Raw genomic sequence first — 18,378 nt, 5'->3', positions numbered from 1 at the left:
GATCATAGTCTGCCTGGGAGAGGTTTATACCCTGGGGCATTTGTTATTTTAACCTCTCTGAGCACAAACCACTGCGAAATGGAGATAAAAGAACTACCTCTGAGTAACCAAGACTTAGAGAAGCCAGATACAACAAAAGCTGAGCCTGTAGATTTATTAAGCTGCTGTTTGATAGATACCCAAGCACTTTCTGTTTGCTAGCTTTTCCTCTAATTGGCACTTATGTTCTGTACATTGTGTTCTGTTCTGGTTGTCTCATTATAGGAAGGATGTAGAAGCTTTAGAGTGCAGAGGAGATTACCAGAATGCTGCCTGATTAAAGAGCATGTCTTATGAGGATAGCTTGCATGAGCTGGGACTTTTCTCTCTGGTGCAAAAGAAGATGAGAGATGGCTTGATAGAAGTGTACAAGATGATAAGAGGCATAGATCATAAACACTAGAGATTCTGCAGATATTGGAAATCCAGAGTAACACACACAAAATTCTGGAGGAACTCAGCAGTTCAGGCAGCATCTATGGAGTGGAATAAATGGTCAATATTTCAAGCCAAGACCCTTTTTCAGGACTGGAAAGAAAGAGGGAAGAGGCCAGAATAAGAAGGTGGAGAAAGGGGAAGGTGCACAAGCTAGCAGGTGATAGACGAGGCCAGGTGAGGGAACGGTAGGTGGGTAGGGGAGGCAGGATATAGTGAAAAGCTGGGAGGTGACAGGCGGAAAAGATAAAGGGTTGAAGAAGAAGGAAGCTGCCAGGAGAGGAGGGTGGACCAGGGGAGAAAGGGAAGGAGGAGGTGCACCAAAGGAAGGTGATAGGCAGATAAGAAGAGAAGGGATAAGAGAGAAGCCAGAATGAGGAATAGAAAAAGAGAGAAGGCTTAGATCAAGTGTCTAGCCAGCGATTTTTTTCCCAGGGCAGAAATGGCTAATACCAGAGGTCATAATTTTAAGGTATTTGGAGGAAATTATAGAGGGATTCCTGAGCTAAGTTTTTTCCTACACAGAGAACGGTGGTGTACATGGGAAGCCTTGCCAGGGGTGGTCATCAAGCCAAATACATTAGGGCCATTTAAGAAACTCATTGATAGACACATGGATGATTGAAAAATGAAGGGCTATGTGGGATGAAAAGGCTCTGAGATTGCTCTTGGGGTAAAAGGTCTTAGGTTAAAATGTCAGCACAACATTGTGGGCTGAAGGGTCTGTATTGTGCTGTAGAGTTCTATATCCTGTGAACGATGATACCCCAGAACCCACCATAACTTAGTACCAGTGTTTTCTGATCATCCTAATCTTTGTCATTCCTGATGTTTACACAGGAAATTTGTAGAAATAATCCACCTCGGAACAATCCCTACAGAGTCCTTTTCCAAGGTAGAAATGTCAAATACTAGTGGGCATAGTGTTAGGTGAGAGAGGGGAAGATTAAGGGAGATGTGTGGGGCAAGCTTATTTCCCTTAGAATGGTAGACTCCAGGAACATGCTGCAGAGTTAGTGGTAGAAGCAGATATGATAGTGCTGTCACTATCACTAGCAGATCTGTCTGAGGCACATTTAGACAGATGCAGGGAAAGGCCACGGAATGGAAGGATATGGATCATGTGCAGGCAGATGGGATTGGTTTCATTTAGCATCATGGCAGGCACAATACATAATGGGCTGAATGGCCTGTTCCTGTGCTGCACTGTTCATTCTCTCATTTATTTTATTCCAGGCCAGGAAATCAATGACCATTAATGAATGGAACTCTTTATTTTAACTGTGTAACCTTAATAAAGAAGATAAGAAGAACTCAATTCTCTTGGCCATAAGGACACAGGCTGATATTTGTAGGGATGTGGGAGTACAAGGTTGGTTAGGGGGATTAGGGGAGAGAGGGTTAGAAGCTTTCTCATCCATCGGGTGGCAGATATCTGGAACTCAGTGCCTGAAAGCAATGGTAGAAGCATATACCATCACAACATTTAAACAGTATATGATGAGTACTTGCAGAACAGTGGCATACCAGACTACAATTTCAGTGTTGGAAGGTGGGATTAGACTAGACAGCAATTCTCCACTCCACCACAGAATGAAATGGGCTGATTGGCCTCCTTGTGTGACACTATGCTTTGCTGACTACACTATGCTGCATCTAAATTATGTATAAAAAGTGTGTATGTGATTTTTTTGAGAATGAGGCTTATATGATGCTATGTGCCTGTGATACTGCTGCAAGCTTTTCATTGCACGTGTGTGTGGAGGTACTTGTGCAGATGACAATAAACTTGACTTAGACTTTGAATTCAGGTGGAGAACATTTAATCCTTCCACCAGGTTTTAACTTAATGTTTAATGAACAGTTTCTTCCCCTCTGTCATTAGATTATATACATATATAATATTTATAGTACGCTTATATATTGCAGTAATTTCATGACATATCCCAGTGATAAACCTGATTCTGATTCTGAGTTAGGGCTGGACTTTGGGACTGGACAGACAGATCACCAGTTTGACTTCTGCAGAGAATTTGAGTGTGCTGTAAAACCAGCATTGTACCCAATGCCAAAGTTGGAGCTAGATTAAAATTGTTTACTTTTGACTTCCTTTTTCCCACAAAAAGCTAATTGGATTTTCAAGAGTACTTGAGATAATCCTATCAAAGAAGGTTAAAAAATTTGGATTGTATTCTTTGACATCTAGAAGAATGAGGCATGACTTTATGTGGCAGCACTGTAATTTAATGGTAGGCACAACACTTTATAGCACTAGCTATAAAATCAATTGGGGTTCCATCCCCACCACTGTGCGTAAGGAGTTTGTATGTTCTCTCTGTGACCGTGTGGGTTTCCTCCCGGTGCTTCAGTTTCCTCCCACATTCCAAAGGGTTAATAAGTAATGGGCATGCTGTGTTGGTGTCAGAAGCATCACAACGCTGGTGGGGTGCCCAGCACATCCCAGGTGCAAGCGATGAATTTCACTGTATATTTTGATGTACATAGAGAAGTACAGCACAGAAACAGGCCCTATGGCCCATGTAGACCATGCCAAAACCATTGCAACTGTCTACTCTCATCAACCTGCGCCAGGACCATCACCCTCTATATTTCTACCATCCATGTGTGTACCTATCCTACATGTAACAAATAAAGCTAATCATTACATATAAAAACCTGAGGGGACTTGATCGAGTAGATGTTAAGATGTGTTCATTAGTGAGAGTCTTGAACAAGGGAACATTGTTACAAGGGGCTGGTCATTCAAGACACATAGATATTTCTTTTTGTAGTGGATAGTGAATATTTAAAATTCTCTGCACAAGTGCATTGTGGAGAGTAGCTCATTAAAATTAGTTAAGGTGGAGGGAGGTACATTTTTTAAAGATTAGGCAATTGAATGCCAAGGTAAATTATCATAGAGGAGGAGACACAAGAGATGCAGATGCTGGAATCTGGAGCAAAAAAACCAGACTGCTGGAGGGTCAGCAGGTCTGGTAGCATCTACAGCGAGGGATGCACAGTCAACATATCGGAACAAGGTCCTTCATGTGGTAAAGGACCCATCCAATTTATTTTGTGGTACAGAGGAAGATTTTAGCACTGAGGCAGGTGGGCCATAATCATATTGTGGTGGATGTGGGCTTGAATGAAATGTTTATGAAAAGCTTGGATCAGAGGGGTATAGAGAACTCTGGTCTAGGTGCAGGTTGATGGGACTAGACAGAATAACAGTTCAGCACAGGTTCTATTGGCCAGATTCTGTGCTGTAGTGTTCTATGACTTTATATTGAAAGGTGGGGCAGGCTTGTGGGACCAGCTGACCTACTGCAACTCCTCCTTTCTCATGTTCTCTTCTCTAGTAACACAGATAAGCAGGGAAAACACTCAAAGACTAACCTTTAATGCTGAAACAATTAGTTTGTGTTAAGTTTGCAAAGGGTTAGCCGTAGCAGTACAGCCCTCAGGAGTGCTTGTTTGAATCCCAACTAGATGTCCACAGATAGTTTTGCAGTTGCCAGGTAGCCTCAGTGACTGTTGAATTCAGCCCAGGCTTCCAGTATAGACAATCACTGTTGAGTGACCCAATTAAACTGTGAGCTCACCCACACTCAAGTGAAAGAGGCACTGATTTCTCTTTGCCAGCTTCACAGGCCCTCCTCCCACCCATGTATTAGTTCCTCTGAATACTTATAGCTAGCTAACTCAAGCCAACACCCCACCCCTACCTTACCCTGCTGTGGCTCACTGGGTTGTACACTCAGTCTCACTCTGGAGTTTGTGGTTCAAGTCCCAATGCAAAGACTTGGGCACAAAATTCTGGGCTGTTGCTTCAGTGTAATATTGAGGGAGTTGAGTACATTAAACTGAACATTTAAGAGAAGTTTGGATAAGTAGACAGTGGGAGGGATGTGGAAGCCATAGTCCAGGTGCGGGTTGATGGGACTAGCCAGAATACAGTAATGGTTTGGCATGGAATAGCTTGGCAGAAGGCCTTGTTTCTGTGCAGTAGTGCTTCATGACTCTAGAACTATTTTTGCTCTCAGCCCATTACTGTTTTGGGGTAGAGCAAAGGAGCTTCATTGTATTTCTAAAAGTATAATAGATTATCCTGTGACGTAATGTTTTATGGGAGCTTGCTATGCAGAGATCTTCTGTTGCATATTTCAAGTGCTTTGAGATGTCCTGAAAAGAACATGTAAGATGCTATAAAAGCACAAGAGATTCTGTAGATGCTGGAAATCCAGAGCAACACACAAAATGCTAGAGGAACTCAGCAGGTCAGGCAGAATCTTTAGAGAGGAATAAACAGTTGATGTCTTGTGCTGAGACCCTTCATTAGAGTCCTGATCAGAGTTCTGGTGAAGGGTCTTGGCCCGAAACATTCCCTCCACAGAACACTGCCTCACCTGCTGTGCTGCACTAACATTTTGTATGAAATGCTATGAAATATTCTTTCAAATTCACTCCCCTCCAAACCTTTTCCCTCTAACCTGCTGTAGGCTTTTATGATTGCATCAACACCTCTGTTGTCTGCTCTGAGGCACTCCTCCCTATTGACTGTTAAAATTCCGATGCCTCACTGCAGCCTGCTCTAAGCCCACCTCCTCGTCCTGCCAATTGCTGGCTTCATACCTGCATGGCGATGGCTGATACCTCCCGTGAGGCATGCTGAAATTATACAGAATTGCAAAAAGGTTCTAAAGAATGATTCTGGGAATGAAAGGGTTAATGTATGAGTCGTGTTTAATGGCTCTGGGCCTATATCTGCTAGAGTTCAGAAGAATGAGGGAGATCTCATTGAAACCTATTGAAAGGCCTAGATAGAGTGGACATGGAGAGGATGTTTCCATTAGTGATGGAGTTTTGGATCAGAGGGCACAACTTCAGAATACAAGGATGTCCCTTTAGAACAGAGATGAGGAGGAATTTCTTTAGTCAGAGTCTGGAGAATCTGTGAAATTCATTGCCACAAACGGCTGTGGAGACCAAGTTAGCAGGTATACTTAAAGCTGAAGTTGATAGGTTCTTGATTAGTAATGGCATCAAAAGTTACGTGGAAAAGGCAGGAAATTGGGGATGAGAGTGATAGTAAATCAACCATGATGGAATGGCAAAGTAGACGATGGGCCAAATGGCCTAATTCTGCTCCTATTTTTTATGGTCCTCTGATCCGGGTTTGACCTTCACTGTGTGGAATTTGCACATTCTCTCTGTGACCCTGTGGGTTTCCACCCACATCCCAAACACATGCGGACTGATGGTTTAGTTAGCCCCTATAAATTGCTCCAGTATGCATTTGAAGGGTGGAATTTGATAGGAGCTGATGGGAATGGGGGAGAAATAGATGACAGGGAAAATTAATGACCCATGTTCAGTTCTGCTGCTGTCTATAAGGAATTTGTACGTTCTCCCCCTGACAGTGTGGGTTTCCTCTGGGTGCTCCAGTTCCCTCCCACATTCCAAAGATGTACTGGTTAGTAAGTTACTGGTCACAGGGGTGTAATTGGGATAAGGTTCAAGTAGCTGGGTTCATTGGGTCAGAAGGGCCTATTATTGTGCTGTATCTCTAAGTAAGCAAGCAAGTAAGTAAATAAAAGTTAGTTTGTGGAATGGAAACAGAAGAGAGTGCTGATGCTGGAACCTGGAGAACCAAACAAGAAACTGGAAGAACTCAGCAGATCAGGTGGTATCTGTGGAGGAAAGTAGTCAGCTGAGTTTTGTGTCGAGACCCCTCATCTTGACTGAAAGAGAGAGGGTAGATAGTATAAGTAGGTGAGGGGAAAGTTTGGGGCAAGAGCTGGCAGGTGATAGGTGGATACAGGTGAAGGACAGTGACAGGCAGATAGAGGAGCGAGGCAGTGACAGAGGTTCGGAGGTGACAGGTGGAAGTGACAAAGGACTGCAGGTGATGGAATCGGATTGGAGAAGGAGGAGAATGGAATTCATTGTACAGAGGCCAAGCCATTGGGTATATTTAAATGGAAGTTGATAGATTCTTGATTAATAGGGGTATCAAAGTTACTGTTAGAAGGCAGGAGAATGGAGTTGAGAGAGATAATGGAATGGCAGAGCAGACTTGATGAGCTGAATGGTTGAATTTTGTTCTGATGCCTTATGGTCTAGGGGAGGTAGGGAGGGCAGATGGAAACAGTGGAGGGGGGGATGGAGTGTTTGGGTGGAGGAGGGGAAATAAATAAGGTGATTGAGGGGTGCAAGAGTGGGTGTGGAAGTAACTGGGTAGATCAGCTGGAGAAAAGGCACAGAGGGGGAATAGTTCACCTGAAACAGGGGAATTCAGTGTCCAGACTATGCAGGCCGAATATGAGGTGCTCTTCTATTTTAGCTTGGTGGGAATGGAATTGCTCTGTGAGTCAGCATAGGCTTGATTGGTCAAATGTCATGAGTCAGTTTGAAAAAATCCTAGTAAAATGGGCAGCAATACCACTGGGAGAGGGATTGAGAGCAGAAGGTTCTGATCCAGACAGAGAGGAGAGAACAGCACTCAAGTCCACTTGAGTGTCTCTGAGAGGCTTTCTCCAGAGAAGAGGCATCAGCTACATCTGAGACATGGAAGTAGAAACTATATGTGCAAGAGTGCAGGGTAAAGTTACTGAGATAGCCAACCTCTGGCAAAGTTACTGTGGGCGCTGATTGAATTGTGAATAATTTGATTTATAGGAAAACTCAAAATCTATTGGGCGGGGACTTTATGTATATCAGGAAAGTAGAATGAGAAAGCAACAAAAATGTTTACGGTTAAAAGTAAAATAATATATTTATATTTTAAAAATTAAGTGAGTCAGCACTTTGAGAAAGAAAACAGAATGAGAAGGCAACAATAATGTTTTGTGAAAAAGTAAAATAATACATTATTATATTAAAATTAATAATTATTTACTTTTATCCCTAAACATTATAGTTGCTTTCTCACTGTGATTTCTTTCTTTCCTGAGGGAGCTGACTCACTCAGGGGTTGGGTTACAGTTTGCTCAGGTAACTTCCCAACAAGTTCAGATTTATCCCTGACTTACTCATCATTATTGTTACCCTGCCTTGCTGGTTACCTGGAAACGTCTGCTGGTAATTTGAGAGCCCCCAGCTCTGATCTCTTCTCGCCATGAGAATAATTCACTCATTGGTGACTTACAAAATCGGCTGTGTTGTTTTTGAATGAAACAAATAGATCATACTGTTGTTTAACTCAACATGAACCTTTGTTGAAAAAGCACTTATAAGGTTTGATTAGTAAATGCATAGAAAGACTTAAGACCTACAGCACTCACTATTGTAGGAAGATCAGCACAGCAGTGTATCGGTTAGAGTAACGCTTTACAGCGCCAGCAATCAGGGTTAAATTCCCGCCACTGTCTGTAAGGATTTTGTACGTTCTCCCAGTGGCCACATGAATTTCCTCATGTAGAATGTAGAATGCACATGTAGAAAATTGCGAGCATGCTATATTGGCGCCAGAAGCATGGCAACACCTGTGGGCTGTCCCTTGCACAAACCTTAGACCAAGTTTGTTGTTGACACAAACAATGCATTTCACTGTATGTTTCGGTGTTTTAATGTACCTGTGACAAATAAAGCTGATCTTTTATATCTTTATCTTGATAGCTGCAAGCCTCACAGAGCAAAGAGCTTTCTGGCAGTGACTGCTGATCAATCAAACACCATTTGCACCAATCCTTCACTAATCCCATTGTAACACTCCAGATTGTCGCACTTACTCACATACCAGGGGCAACCAACAACCTGTACTTTAGGAAGTAGGATGAATCAGGAGCATTGCGAAGAAATCTATGCAGTCACAGGAAGAACATGTAAACACCACAGAGACAGTGCCCAAGGGTTGAACCTCAGCTGTGAGGGAGGAGCTTTTTCAGCTGCACAAGTGTGATGTGTCAGAATGGTGGATGGGGGCATGCTGCACTGCTGACCAGCAGATCTGGGAGTCCTGTTCATTCCCAGATGGATCGGTGGTGTGGTTGGGCAGTTGATAGGCCAGCTGCTCTTTCACCAACAATCTGCTGGAGGAACTCAGCGACTCAAGCAGCATCTCCAGTAGGAAAGGAACAGTCAACATTTTGCATTGAAATCCTGTACCAGGACTGAGAGTGAGAGAGTGAGGTGTTGTTGCTGAGGACTGAGGCCTGAGGGTTGAATCCGAAGTTGAGGCATGTTGGCCGGAGACCCATGACTATGAATCTTTGCAACTCAGCAGGGGAATTCAAAGCCCAATGTCTGTGAGCCCATTAGAAGCTGGAGGCCAAAGAAGATGGCTTGTTCTGGGGTTAGAGGGCTGTGTATATGGGTGGGTGAACAGAAGGAAAGGGGCTTGTTTTGCTGTTGTTGTTTTGTTGCTTTTTGTGTTCTGTGTTGTTCTGTAGAGCATTGTGGGTATGCTATGTTGCACCCAAATATGTGGCGACCCTTGTGGGCTGCCCCCATCTCACCCCTGGGTGTGTTGGTTGTTAATACACATGATGCATTTCAACGTATGTTTTGATGTACACATGATAAATAAACTTGAATCTTGAGATGGCCAGTATAGAGAGGAGAGAGGGAGCAGTGAGGCAGGAATCTGAGGTGAATTGGTGGGCTGAGTAGGGGTGAAAGATGACAAGCAGGGAGAGGTGGCTGCAGTTGAGAGACAGTGGCAGATGTATGGTAGATAGAGGCAGACAGAGATACAAATGAGTAGTGGATGGAGTGTAGTGTGGAGAAGAGGAGGCTGAAGGTGGAGGCAGCTACTGGAGGGAGATAAGCAGTGAGCAGTGGATGACAGGACCAACATCTGCAGTCTTGTGTCTCCACTATCTGACCAGCCCTGTATTCTCCCTTCAAAGTCAACCTTCCAAAATAAATCATTTGTGAAGTGGTTCACTTTGAAAGGTCAAACTTGAAGGCATAATACAGGGTTAATGGCAGGATTCTTGGCAGCATGGAGGAAAAGAGAGATCTGTGTGGGTGGGGGGGGGGGGTGTCCACATCCATAGATCCCTCAAAGTTGCCGTGCAAGTTGAAGGGCGGCTAAGAGAGATTTTGGTGCGTTAGTTGGGGGATTGAGTTCAAGAGCTTGCAGCTCTATAAAAACCTGGTTAGACCACACTTGTAACATTGCGTTCAGTTCTGATCACGAAGATGTGGAGGTTTCAGAGAGCGTGCAGAGGAGATTTATCAGGATTCTGGCTGGATTAGAGAGCATGTTTTATGAAGATAAAGATAAATTGAGTGAGCTAGGGCTTTTTTATTTGGAACGAAGAGGTGACCTGAAAGAGGTGTATAAGAGGTAAAGAGATTCTTTCCCAGGGCAGAAATGGCTAACATCAGGGGGCATAATTTTAAAGTGATTGGAGGAAAGCATGGTGGGGGGGAATGTTAGAGGTAAGTTTTTACAAAGGGACTGGTGGTAGAGGCTGAATCATTAGGGGCATTTAAGAAATTCTTATACAGGAACATGGATGACAGAAAAATGGAGAGTTATGTAGGAAGGAAAGGTTAGCTTGATCTTGGTTGAGTTGGTTAAAAGATTGGCATACCATCGTGGGCCAAAGGGGCCTGTATTGTGCTGTAATGTTCTATGTCTTCTTATCAGCTTCTCTGTATAACTAGGAACCTGTATCTCTCTGGCCCTGGCAAGGGCAGGTTGGTTCTGCCGTGCAGCGATCCAGCTCTACTGTAGATGTTTCCTGACCCGCTGAATTTTTCTAGTGCTTTGTGTGTTGCTCAGATACCAACATCTGCAGACTCTCATGTCTCCACTGTCATCTGTCCATCTCCCAACTCCTCAAGTCTTGCCCAAATTGTTTTACAACCTTTGACACCAATATTATTTCTGCACTTTCTAAGCGTCTAAAACAAGTTTGCCATCATTTTAAAAGTTCTCTGGAGGTCTGAATGTTTGACATAATAGCCAATTTACCCCAGACTTATATCTCCTTTCCCTAAACTCATACTAAAACTTGAGCCTAAAGGTCTACATCATCGTCTGGTGAGATCTGCTTCTCAGCATTGACTGTGGAGACACCTCTGACCTTGTTCTACAATGTTGAGAGAAATAGGCTCATCCATGTTTGGTGTGGTTAAGGGTTTGCTCTCTCTTAATAGAGTACAGACATTGCTTTTGCCCAAAGACTACCTCCTCGAAGCTGAGTGCGTCCAGCTCTAAACACTGGCTCAGAGTGTGCTTAGGGCAGAACTGCTGGCTCGCACTCTGCACGCTGTTGAAAAGCACGGGACACGAAATGGAACGATAGGAAAACCACAAACAGTGCACTAACGACAGGAAGGAGCTGCCCATTGCCCAAGAGAAAAAAGGGCAGCCACTTTCTTATCTTAAGCCTCCTGTTCTTCCTGACGAAGAAAAGCATGGTTAGCTGGTATCTACATGCAGCTACAGACTAGTATAGGGACTGCAAATTGAGACAGAGGGCTGGGGAGAACAGTTTCAGGTAACGCCACCACAGTGTGCCCTCTCCCTTCCGCACTTTACATATTAGACTGCGTCCTCTGCTTCCGTTGGCTGCTTTGTAGCTTCCTTGTTTTCGGTGACTCCTTTGTTTTCGTCGTCCCTTGGCCCCCAGAAGTCAAGGTTACGCTTGAGAGACGTGAGGACCTGTACCTGTAGGTTAGACACTGGAGCAGGGCTGGCAGCAAGGGCAGCGGTTGCCATGGTGCGGTTCAAGAGAGGGTTGGGTGGGTTGCAGCTGGCAGGATGAGTGGCTTTCCAGTAGGCTTCCAGGTACTCAGCCAAATGTTCACAAGCGTCTTCCAGCTGGTTCTCGTCTAGAATGATGTCAAACATCTCCTGCAAAGGAGATAAAGGGAGCCCATGTTGAAAGGAGCTTTTTACTCACCCTCTTTCTTCCTATATTCCATATTTCCTAGGAGACCATGAGACATAGGAGCATAATTAGGCTAATTCGGCCCATTGAGTCAATTCTGCCTTTCCATCATGACTGATTTATTATCCCTCTCAACCACATTCTCCTGCCATTTCCCTGTAATCTTTGATGCCCTTACTAATCAGGAACCTATCAACCTCTGCTTTAATATACCCAATGACTTGGCCTCTGTGGCAATGAATTCCACAGATTCACCACCCTCTGTCAAAAGAAATCTCTCATCTCCATTCTAAAGGGTTGCCCCTCTATTATGAAGCTGTGTCTTCTGATCCTAGACTCCCCCACGATAGGAAACACATTCACATTAGCCTGCTGGTTGCATCATGGCCTGGTATGGTAATTCCAAATTATATGAACACAAAGGTCAGCAGAGAATATTGGTCACAACATGGTCCATCCTGGGCACAGCCCTCCTCACCGCTGTAACTGTGATAGCCCAATGTATCTGTCACCTACAGAATATAACACAGCCTATTTTGCAGGTTTTGATAACAATCCCTGGACCCTCAGCTTCTAAACTTGGGGGAAATAACTGGTACATGAGCATACTGGTTGTCCATTTCAATCCACATTCTATGCTGGGACTCTGCATTTCAATTCACATTCTATGCTGGATATATACTCATGGGACCCTCCATTTGTCAACACTTACCCCGCAGAGCGTTTAGTGGTTCTGGATGGCCACTCAGCACCGGATTCTCAAGGGTATCAGGGCATGAAAAATAACAGCCAGCCTTGCCCACTTCCAGAGTATGAATTCCATCCCATGTAACCTGTTCTCCTTATACCTCAACCCATCTACATTAGCAATAGCTGGCATTGGCCAATTAACCTATTTACCCACAAACTTTTGGGATGTGGGAGAAAGCCAGAGCACCTTGAGGAAACTTACACATACAAGCATAACATAGACAGCAATGGGGGTCAGAATGGCAGGGAAGGTTCAAAGTTCCCTAGAGTAACCTAAGCTGGAAAACGGGTGAAACCCTGCACATTCCATTTTCTGGAGGTACTCTTTGTCAATTCCTATTTCTATTTCTGAGAAGTGCTGGTGGGCGGGGCTGTGGAAGAATCTGTTCTGTCCCCACGTTGGTTAGTTTGCCTGTGGGGAGGAAAATGGCCAAATGTTCAAACTGAAAGAAACAAGTTCCCTGTTGTGGCACAGGTTGTGGACCAACAGTGGGAAGAAAGGTTGTGCATTGCTGGCAATGAAGGAGGTTCTGCCTCATTTTGATAGTGTCAGTGGGTTGGAGGGACACTGGTTCACCTGCTGATCTCTGGGTTCAAAGGCCCTGACTTAAGGAGCCAGAGACTTGAATCACAGAGTCGTTACAGCATGAAAGGAGGCCATTTCCGAAAGAAGGTGATGCCAGTGAACAACATAATCAAGAGTAACATCCTCCAGACAGTTCACAAAACTACTTCTTTCACTTCTTTTACGTCTTCTTTTTCTTTCAAATGTGGTTCTGCTGCTGTTGGAGCCCATGATCTACATTTTGGTTGGTGTGTTTTCAGACCGATTGAGTGATCTGGTGCTTTGCTGTCTCAAGGTTGTTTGGTAAGGTTTCAAGTGAAGCATGCGACCTTGAGGCCAAGAGACCTGGAGACCATAATCAACTCAATTTCTCACCGATCCCACCAATTAAAACATGGAGACGAGAGCAGAAGGTGAAGGGGTTGTTTAGCGCCACTTAGTCTCTCTCCCGCTTGCTTGCTGCTCCCAGAGGATGGTGCTGGAGTCCTGGGTCTTGGGCAGGGTTTAATCGCTGCGGTTTGTGACTGGACTCTGTAGTTCACGTTGTGCTGTGTTTCTAGTTTCCGGTTGCTCCTTATTTGCTGCTATTTTGTGCGATTTTGTTTGGGACAGTCTACAGATAACGAGTGGCACAGCACTAGATTGAACTGAACTGAATATGCCTAGACTCTTTTGATTTTATGTTTTATATTCTGTGATTCTTCGCTTGTTTTTAAAAATTCTTTTTTGTCATTTGCGCGATTTTTTTTGCGCATTGGTGGGGAGGGGGGTGTTTGATGTATTTCTTTGAACACGCTCCAGGGTTTTCTTTGTTTCGTGGCTGGCTGTGGGAAGGAAAATCTCACGGTTGTATACTATATACATTGACAAGAAATGTACTTTGAATCTTTGAATTTTCTGCTTTATTGGTTATTCTCATTTCCTTCCTCTTTCCCTGTTACTTTTTGTCGGCTACTTTTCAATTTTAAAAACCCGGAGTCCTGCACCATTTAAAAAACCTGGACCTTGGCTTCTGGTTTAAGATGGTGTTGGTGAAGCACAGTGACATCTTACTGGAAGCAAACAAAACTACTAACCACTTTATTAATCACACTCTTTTCTGGAAAAAAAAATCGCTGCAATCAATAGCCTGTAATTTCCCTTTCGGGGTTGATCTTTTGAACCACCTGTACAACCTGGTATTTTTGTGGTGTGGACTGTAGTCTTGAAGGTGCATGAATGGAGTGGCATGGAGTGTATGGGCCAAATCAACGCGGTAGGGTCCAGACCAGAGAGCAAGAAATGAGCCAATGTTTGGCCATTGCTGGAGTGGACTTGGAGCCGACTTGAAGCTGTGGATCCAAGGCAAAGCAGGTCGAGGCGGCAGGTCCTAGGCCCGAGAGCGACGAACAAGCCAGTGTTTGACCAATTTAAGCGCTGTGCCAGATTGGAAAGATCGGGCCCAAGAGCATATTGAGGCAGCAGAGCACAGTCTCGACAGCGTATCAAGACGGCAGGGCCCAGGCCTGAGAGTGAGGAACAAGCCAATGCTTGACCAATTTAAGTGCTGGGCTAGATTGGAAAGATCGGACCCGAGAGCGTATTGAGGCAGCAGAGTCTAGGCCTGAGAGCGTATCGAGGCAGCAGAGCCCAGCCCCGAGAGCGTATCGAGGGGGTGGAGCCCAGGCCTGAGAGCGAGGAACAACATGAGGTTTGGCCGATTTAAGCGCTGGGCTAGTTTGAAAAGGTCAGGGTGTCTGGGCCAGAGGTGCTTGGTTCAGCTTGCTGTTTGGCGAAGGTTATTCATCTCTGCATTGAACTGAGGCTGTGGCTTGCAACTAACAGGCTCCTGGACAGACTGCAGTGATGACTGACTTTGTGGCTGTGAACTCACTTTATGAACTTTAGTTCTGAATATTATTTGCTTACTTTGTATTGTTTTCACAATTTGTTCTTTTTTTGCATATTGGGTGTTTGATGGTCTTCTCATTTTTAATGGATTCTATTGGGTTTCTTTGTTTTGTGTCTGCCTGTAAGGAGACAATCTCAAGGTTGTATATAGTATATATAATTTGATAATAAATGTATTTTGAACTTTGAAACAGTGACTGTTTATTCATTTCTATAGATGTTGCCTGACCTGCTGAGGTCCGCATGCATTGCAATGAACTTCCAGCATCTGCAGAATCTCTTGTGTTTGTGTTCTGGACTTCACAATCTACCTCATAATGGCCTTGTAACTTATTGTCTGGGTGCACTGCACTTTTTCTGTAAATGTAACGTTATATTTTGCATTCTGGTTTAGCTTTTCCCTTGTACTATCTCAGTTTACTGATTGTGATGAAATGATCTGTATGGATAACCACACATCAAAAAGATCACATCAATCATTAAGGACCCCCACCACACATGACATACCCTCTTTACATTGCTACCATCCAAGAGGAGGTACAGGAGCCTGAAGACACATGTTCACTGTTTCAGGAACAGCTTCTTCCCCTACTCCATGAGATTTCTCAACAGATAGTGAACCCATGAACACTACCTCATGAACACTGCTTTCTTTTTGCATGACTTATTTGACTTTTCCATATATATTTATTACTGTAATTTATTGAATATATTATGTATTGTTCTGATTCTGGAAACAAAACATTGTACATGTGACAGTTATAAACCGATTTACCAATTTCTTGACCATAGTGCAATTTGTACAATTGAACTCTCTGAATGATCACAGTCGAGACATTTGGAGCATTTATGAGAGGTTTGTAGTCACTGTGAAAGCACAGTTCCTGCTGAATCTGAGGTACTGACCGGAGGACACTGTGCTAGCTTGTCTGATGCCACCATCTGTACATTAAGATGTTTAGCCTGGGATTTTCCTCGTGACTTTATCAGTCGCTGTAAGACCTGTGGGCAAGCAGATAATGAAACTCATGTGCAACTGTAAGACCAAATAACATTTTATTCATTTACCCTTGTACCGATGATTCTCAGTATAATACTGCATTGGATTACTGTTTAATCGTCATTATCTTTGCAGTTTAACAATTTATGCCTGGTAGTATTTTTTATAACTGTTTAGTATGTTTCCTGCTGGTCACAACATGCATATGCAATTGTTTCATGTGTCCCCAAATGGTTACATTTGTTTGATTCTGGAAACTTCTCTTGGTATTATGTTATTTAAATAGGGACTATCTGATTGGTTAACTCTTTCTGCAAATTTGAATGGAAAGTTTCTTATCTATAGGACAGAAAAAGAGCTGGCACAAGGCATACCTCCTTTTGGTTCTCTTTCCCTTCACTTACAAAACCTCTATCAGTGTCCGTTTTTCAATTTTCTTTGTTCTGTCTTAATAAAACAATCACAAAGCAAAAAATATTGTGCCTCTTTCCTGACTTCTGAGTGATCCTTAGATGAAAAACATCAGAATCCAACAACTGGTTGACATGCACTAACCCTATCCCTCAGTATGATTTGCTGATACACAGCAACCTCTCAATATTAATTGCCGTTATTGATTTCTGGGTTGATGGGACTGTGGAGAGACAGTTTCAGATTGGAAAGAGCCTCTATACATACTCTAACATGAAAACACTGAGCAGTAAGACCATAACACATAAGAGCAGAATCAGGTCATTCTGCCCATTGAGACAGCTCTGCCATTCTATCATGGCTGATTTATTTTCCCTGTTAACCTCATTCTCCGCCTGTAACCTTTGACACCCTTACGAATCAAGAACCTATCAACCTCTGCATTAAATATACCCAATGACTTGGCCTCCACAGCCATCTGTAACAATGAATTCCATAGATTCACCACACTCTGGCAAAATAAATTCCTCCTCATCTCTGTTCTAAAGGGACGACCTACTATTCTGAGCTTGTGCCCGCAGATCCTAGACTCGCCCACTATTAGAAATGTCCTCTGACATCCACTCTATCCAAACCTTTCAATATTCATTCGGTTTCAATGAGAACCCCCCCTCCCCCATTCTTGCAGTAAGGTTGATTGAAGACAGTGTTGGGGGGGGGGGGAGAGAGGAGAGAGAGGGAGAGGGAGGGAGGGAGAGAGAGAGAGAGAGAGAGAGAATACACGTGCACATTTGTGTATGGGTGTTTGTACATATGTATTTATGTGCATGTGTGTGCATGGTTGTGTGTGTCTGTGCATGCAAGTGAGTTTGTGTGTGTGTGTGTGTGGGGGGGGATGGGGGGGTGAACATCTCCTCACAAATAGCACACAAGCAGTGCTGTATTTATAAGGAATTTCACCTTGAAGGTGCCCTGGTCTCCTTTCACTACCCGACTTCTCAAGGCTGAGGACACCTGCCCACTTCAAAACCTGCAGAACAGGTTAAGTCAAAAGGAAATGGGTGTGTTCATATAGCACCTCATACTCCTTTCAGAACTCCTGATTACAGCAGTGATTGCACAACAGACATGCGTTTGATAAGCAAACACTGTTGTAATGAGGCAAGCACAGCAGCCAATCTATGCAGAGTAAGATCCCACAAATAGAAATGCAATAAGGATCAACTTTACCAGTGTTAGTGATACTGATTGAGAGATGAACATTGACATCAGGGTCATTAGTAGTAGTGATTAGCATAATGCTTTACAGTGCCAGTGATTGAAAGATTGGGGTTCTATTCCAGTGCTGTCTGTAAGGAGGCTGCATGTTCTTCCCATGACTGTGTGCGTTTCTTCTGGGTTCTTTGGTTTCCTCCCACATTACAAAGATGTAGTTATGCTAAGGATTAGTAAGTCATTGGCATGCTATGTTGGCGCTAGAAGCACGGTGTCACTTATAGGCTGCACCTTTGGATTGTGTTGGTTGCTGGTAAAAACTATGTACTTCACTGTGTGTTTCGATGTCTCGATGTACATGTGACAAATAAAGTTAATTGAATCTTAAATAGTGCCATGGAATTTCTTACATCCATTGAAGAGGGTAGGGGGAGTTTAAAGTGCCTGACCCAAAAGCCAATTGATTCTGTATTCATTAACATTTCCTGGGAAAAGTTCCCCTATTGGGAGTAGAATCCTTTCCTACCCTGTTTGAAACTGCTAAAGGAAGAGAACATATAAGCTGGCACTGTGTCCTGGCATTTTCAGGGAGGATGGTAAATTACTATATTGAGCTCAAGAGCTGTGAGGTAACCCTGGTTAGACCACACTTGGAGTGCTGTGTTCAGTTCTGGTCACCTCATTATAGGAAGGATGTGGAAGCTTTAGAGAGGGTGCAGAAGAGATTTACCAGGATGCTGTCTCGATTGGAGAGCATGGCTTATGAGGAGAGGTTGAGGAAACTAGGGCTTTTCTCTCTGGAGCAAAGGAGGATGAGAGGTGACTTGATACAGAAGTATAATTTGATAAGTGGCATAGATTGAGTGGATATCCAAAGACGTTTCTCCAGAGCAGAATTTGATAATACTAGGGGGCATAACTTTAAGGTGATTGGAGAAAAGTTCCTTACACAGAGGCTTGTGGGTGTGTGGAATACCCTTCCAGGGGTGGTGCAGAGCCAGATACATTAGGGGCATTATGCCCCTAAATATGGGGTATAAGTATCCCTAGATACATTTGGATACTCTTGGACAGGCACATGGATAATAAAAAAATGGAAGTGCCATGGAGGAGGGAAGTTTTAGATTGATTTTAGGGAAGATTAGAAGGTCAGCACAAATTATGGGCCAAAGGGCCTTTACCATGCTGTAGCGTTCCAATGTTCCATGTTTCCCAGATGTCAC

The 18,378-nt window shown here is 43.7% G+C and overlaps 1 protein-coding gene across 1 annotated transcript in view; it reads right to left on the bottom strand.

Moving 5' to 3' along the window:
* The window catches only part of LOC132384510 (voltage-dependent L-type calcium channel subunit beta-1-like), a 98,927-nt gene that overhangs the window by 1,889 nt on the left and 78,660 nt on the right, over positions 1-18,378 (bottom strand). Inside the window, 2 exon segments of the mRNA XM_059955663.1 lie at positions 11,102-11,287; positions 15,436-15,542. Coding sequence (XP_059811646.1) covers positions 11,102-11,287; positions 15,436-15,542 — 293 coding nt within the window.

This window comes from Hypanus sabinus, chromosome X1 (genome assembly GCF_030144855.1).
Source record: "Hypanus sabinus isolate sHypSab1 chromosome X1, sHypSab1.hap1, whole genome shotgun sequence".
In the NCBI taxonomy this organism is placed as follows: domain Eukaryota; kingdom Metazoa; phylum Chordata; class Chondrichthyes; order Myliobatiformes; family Dasyatidae; genus Hypanus; species Hypanus sabinus.
Note: the sequence above shows the minus strand (reverse complement) of the source record. Positions and strands in the feature narration are given on the sequence as shown.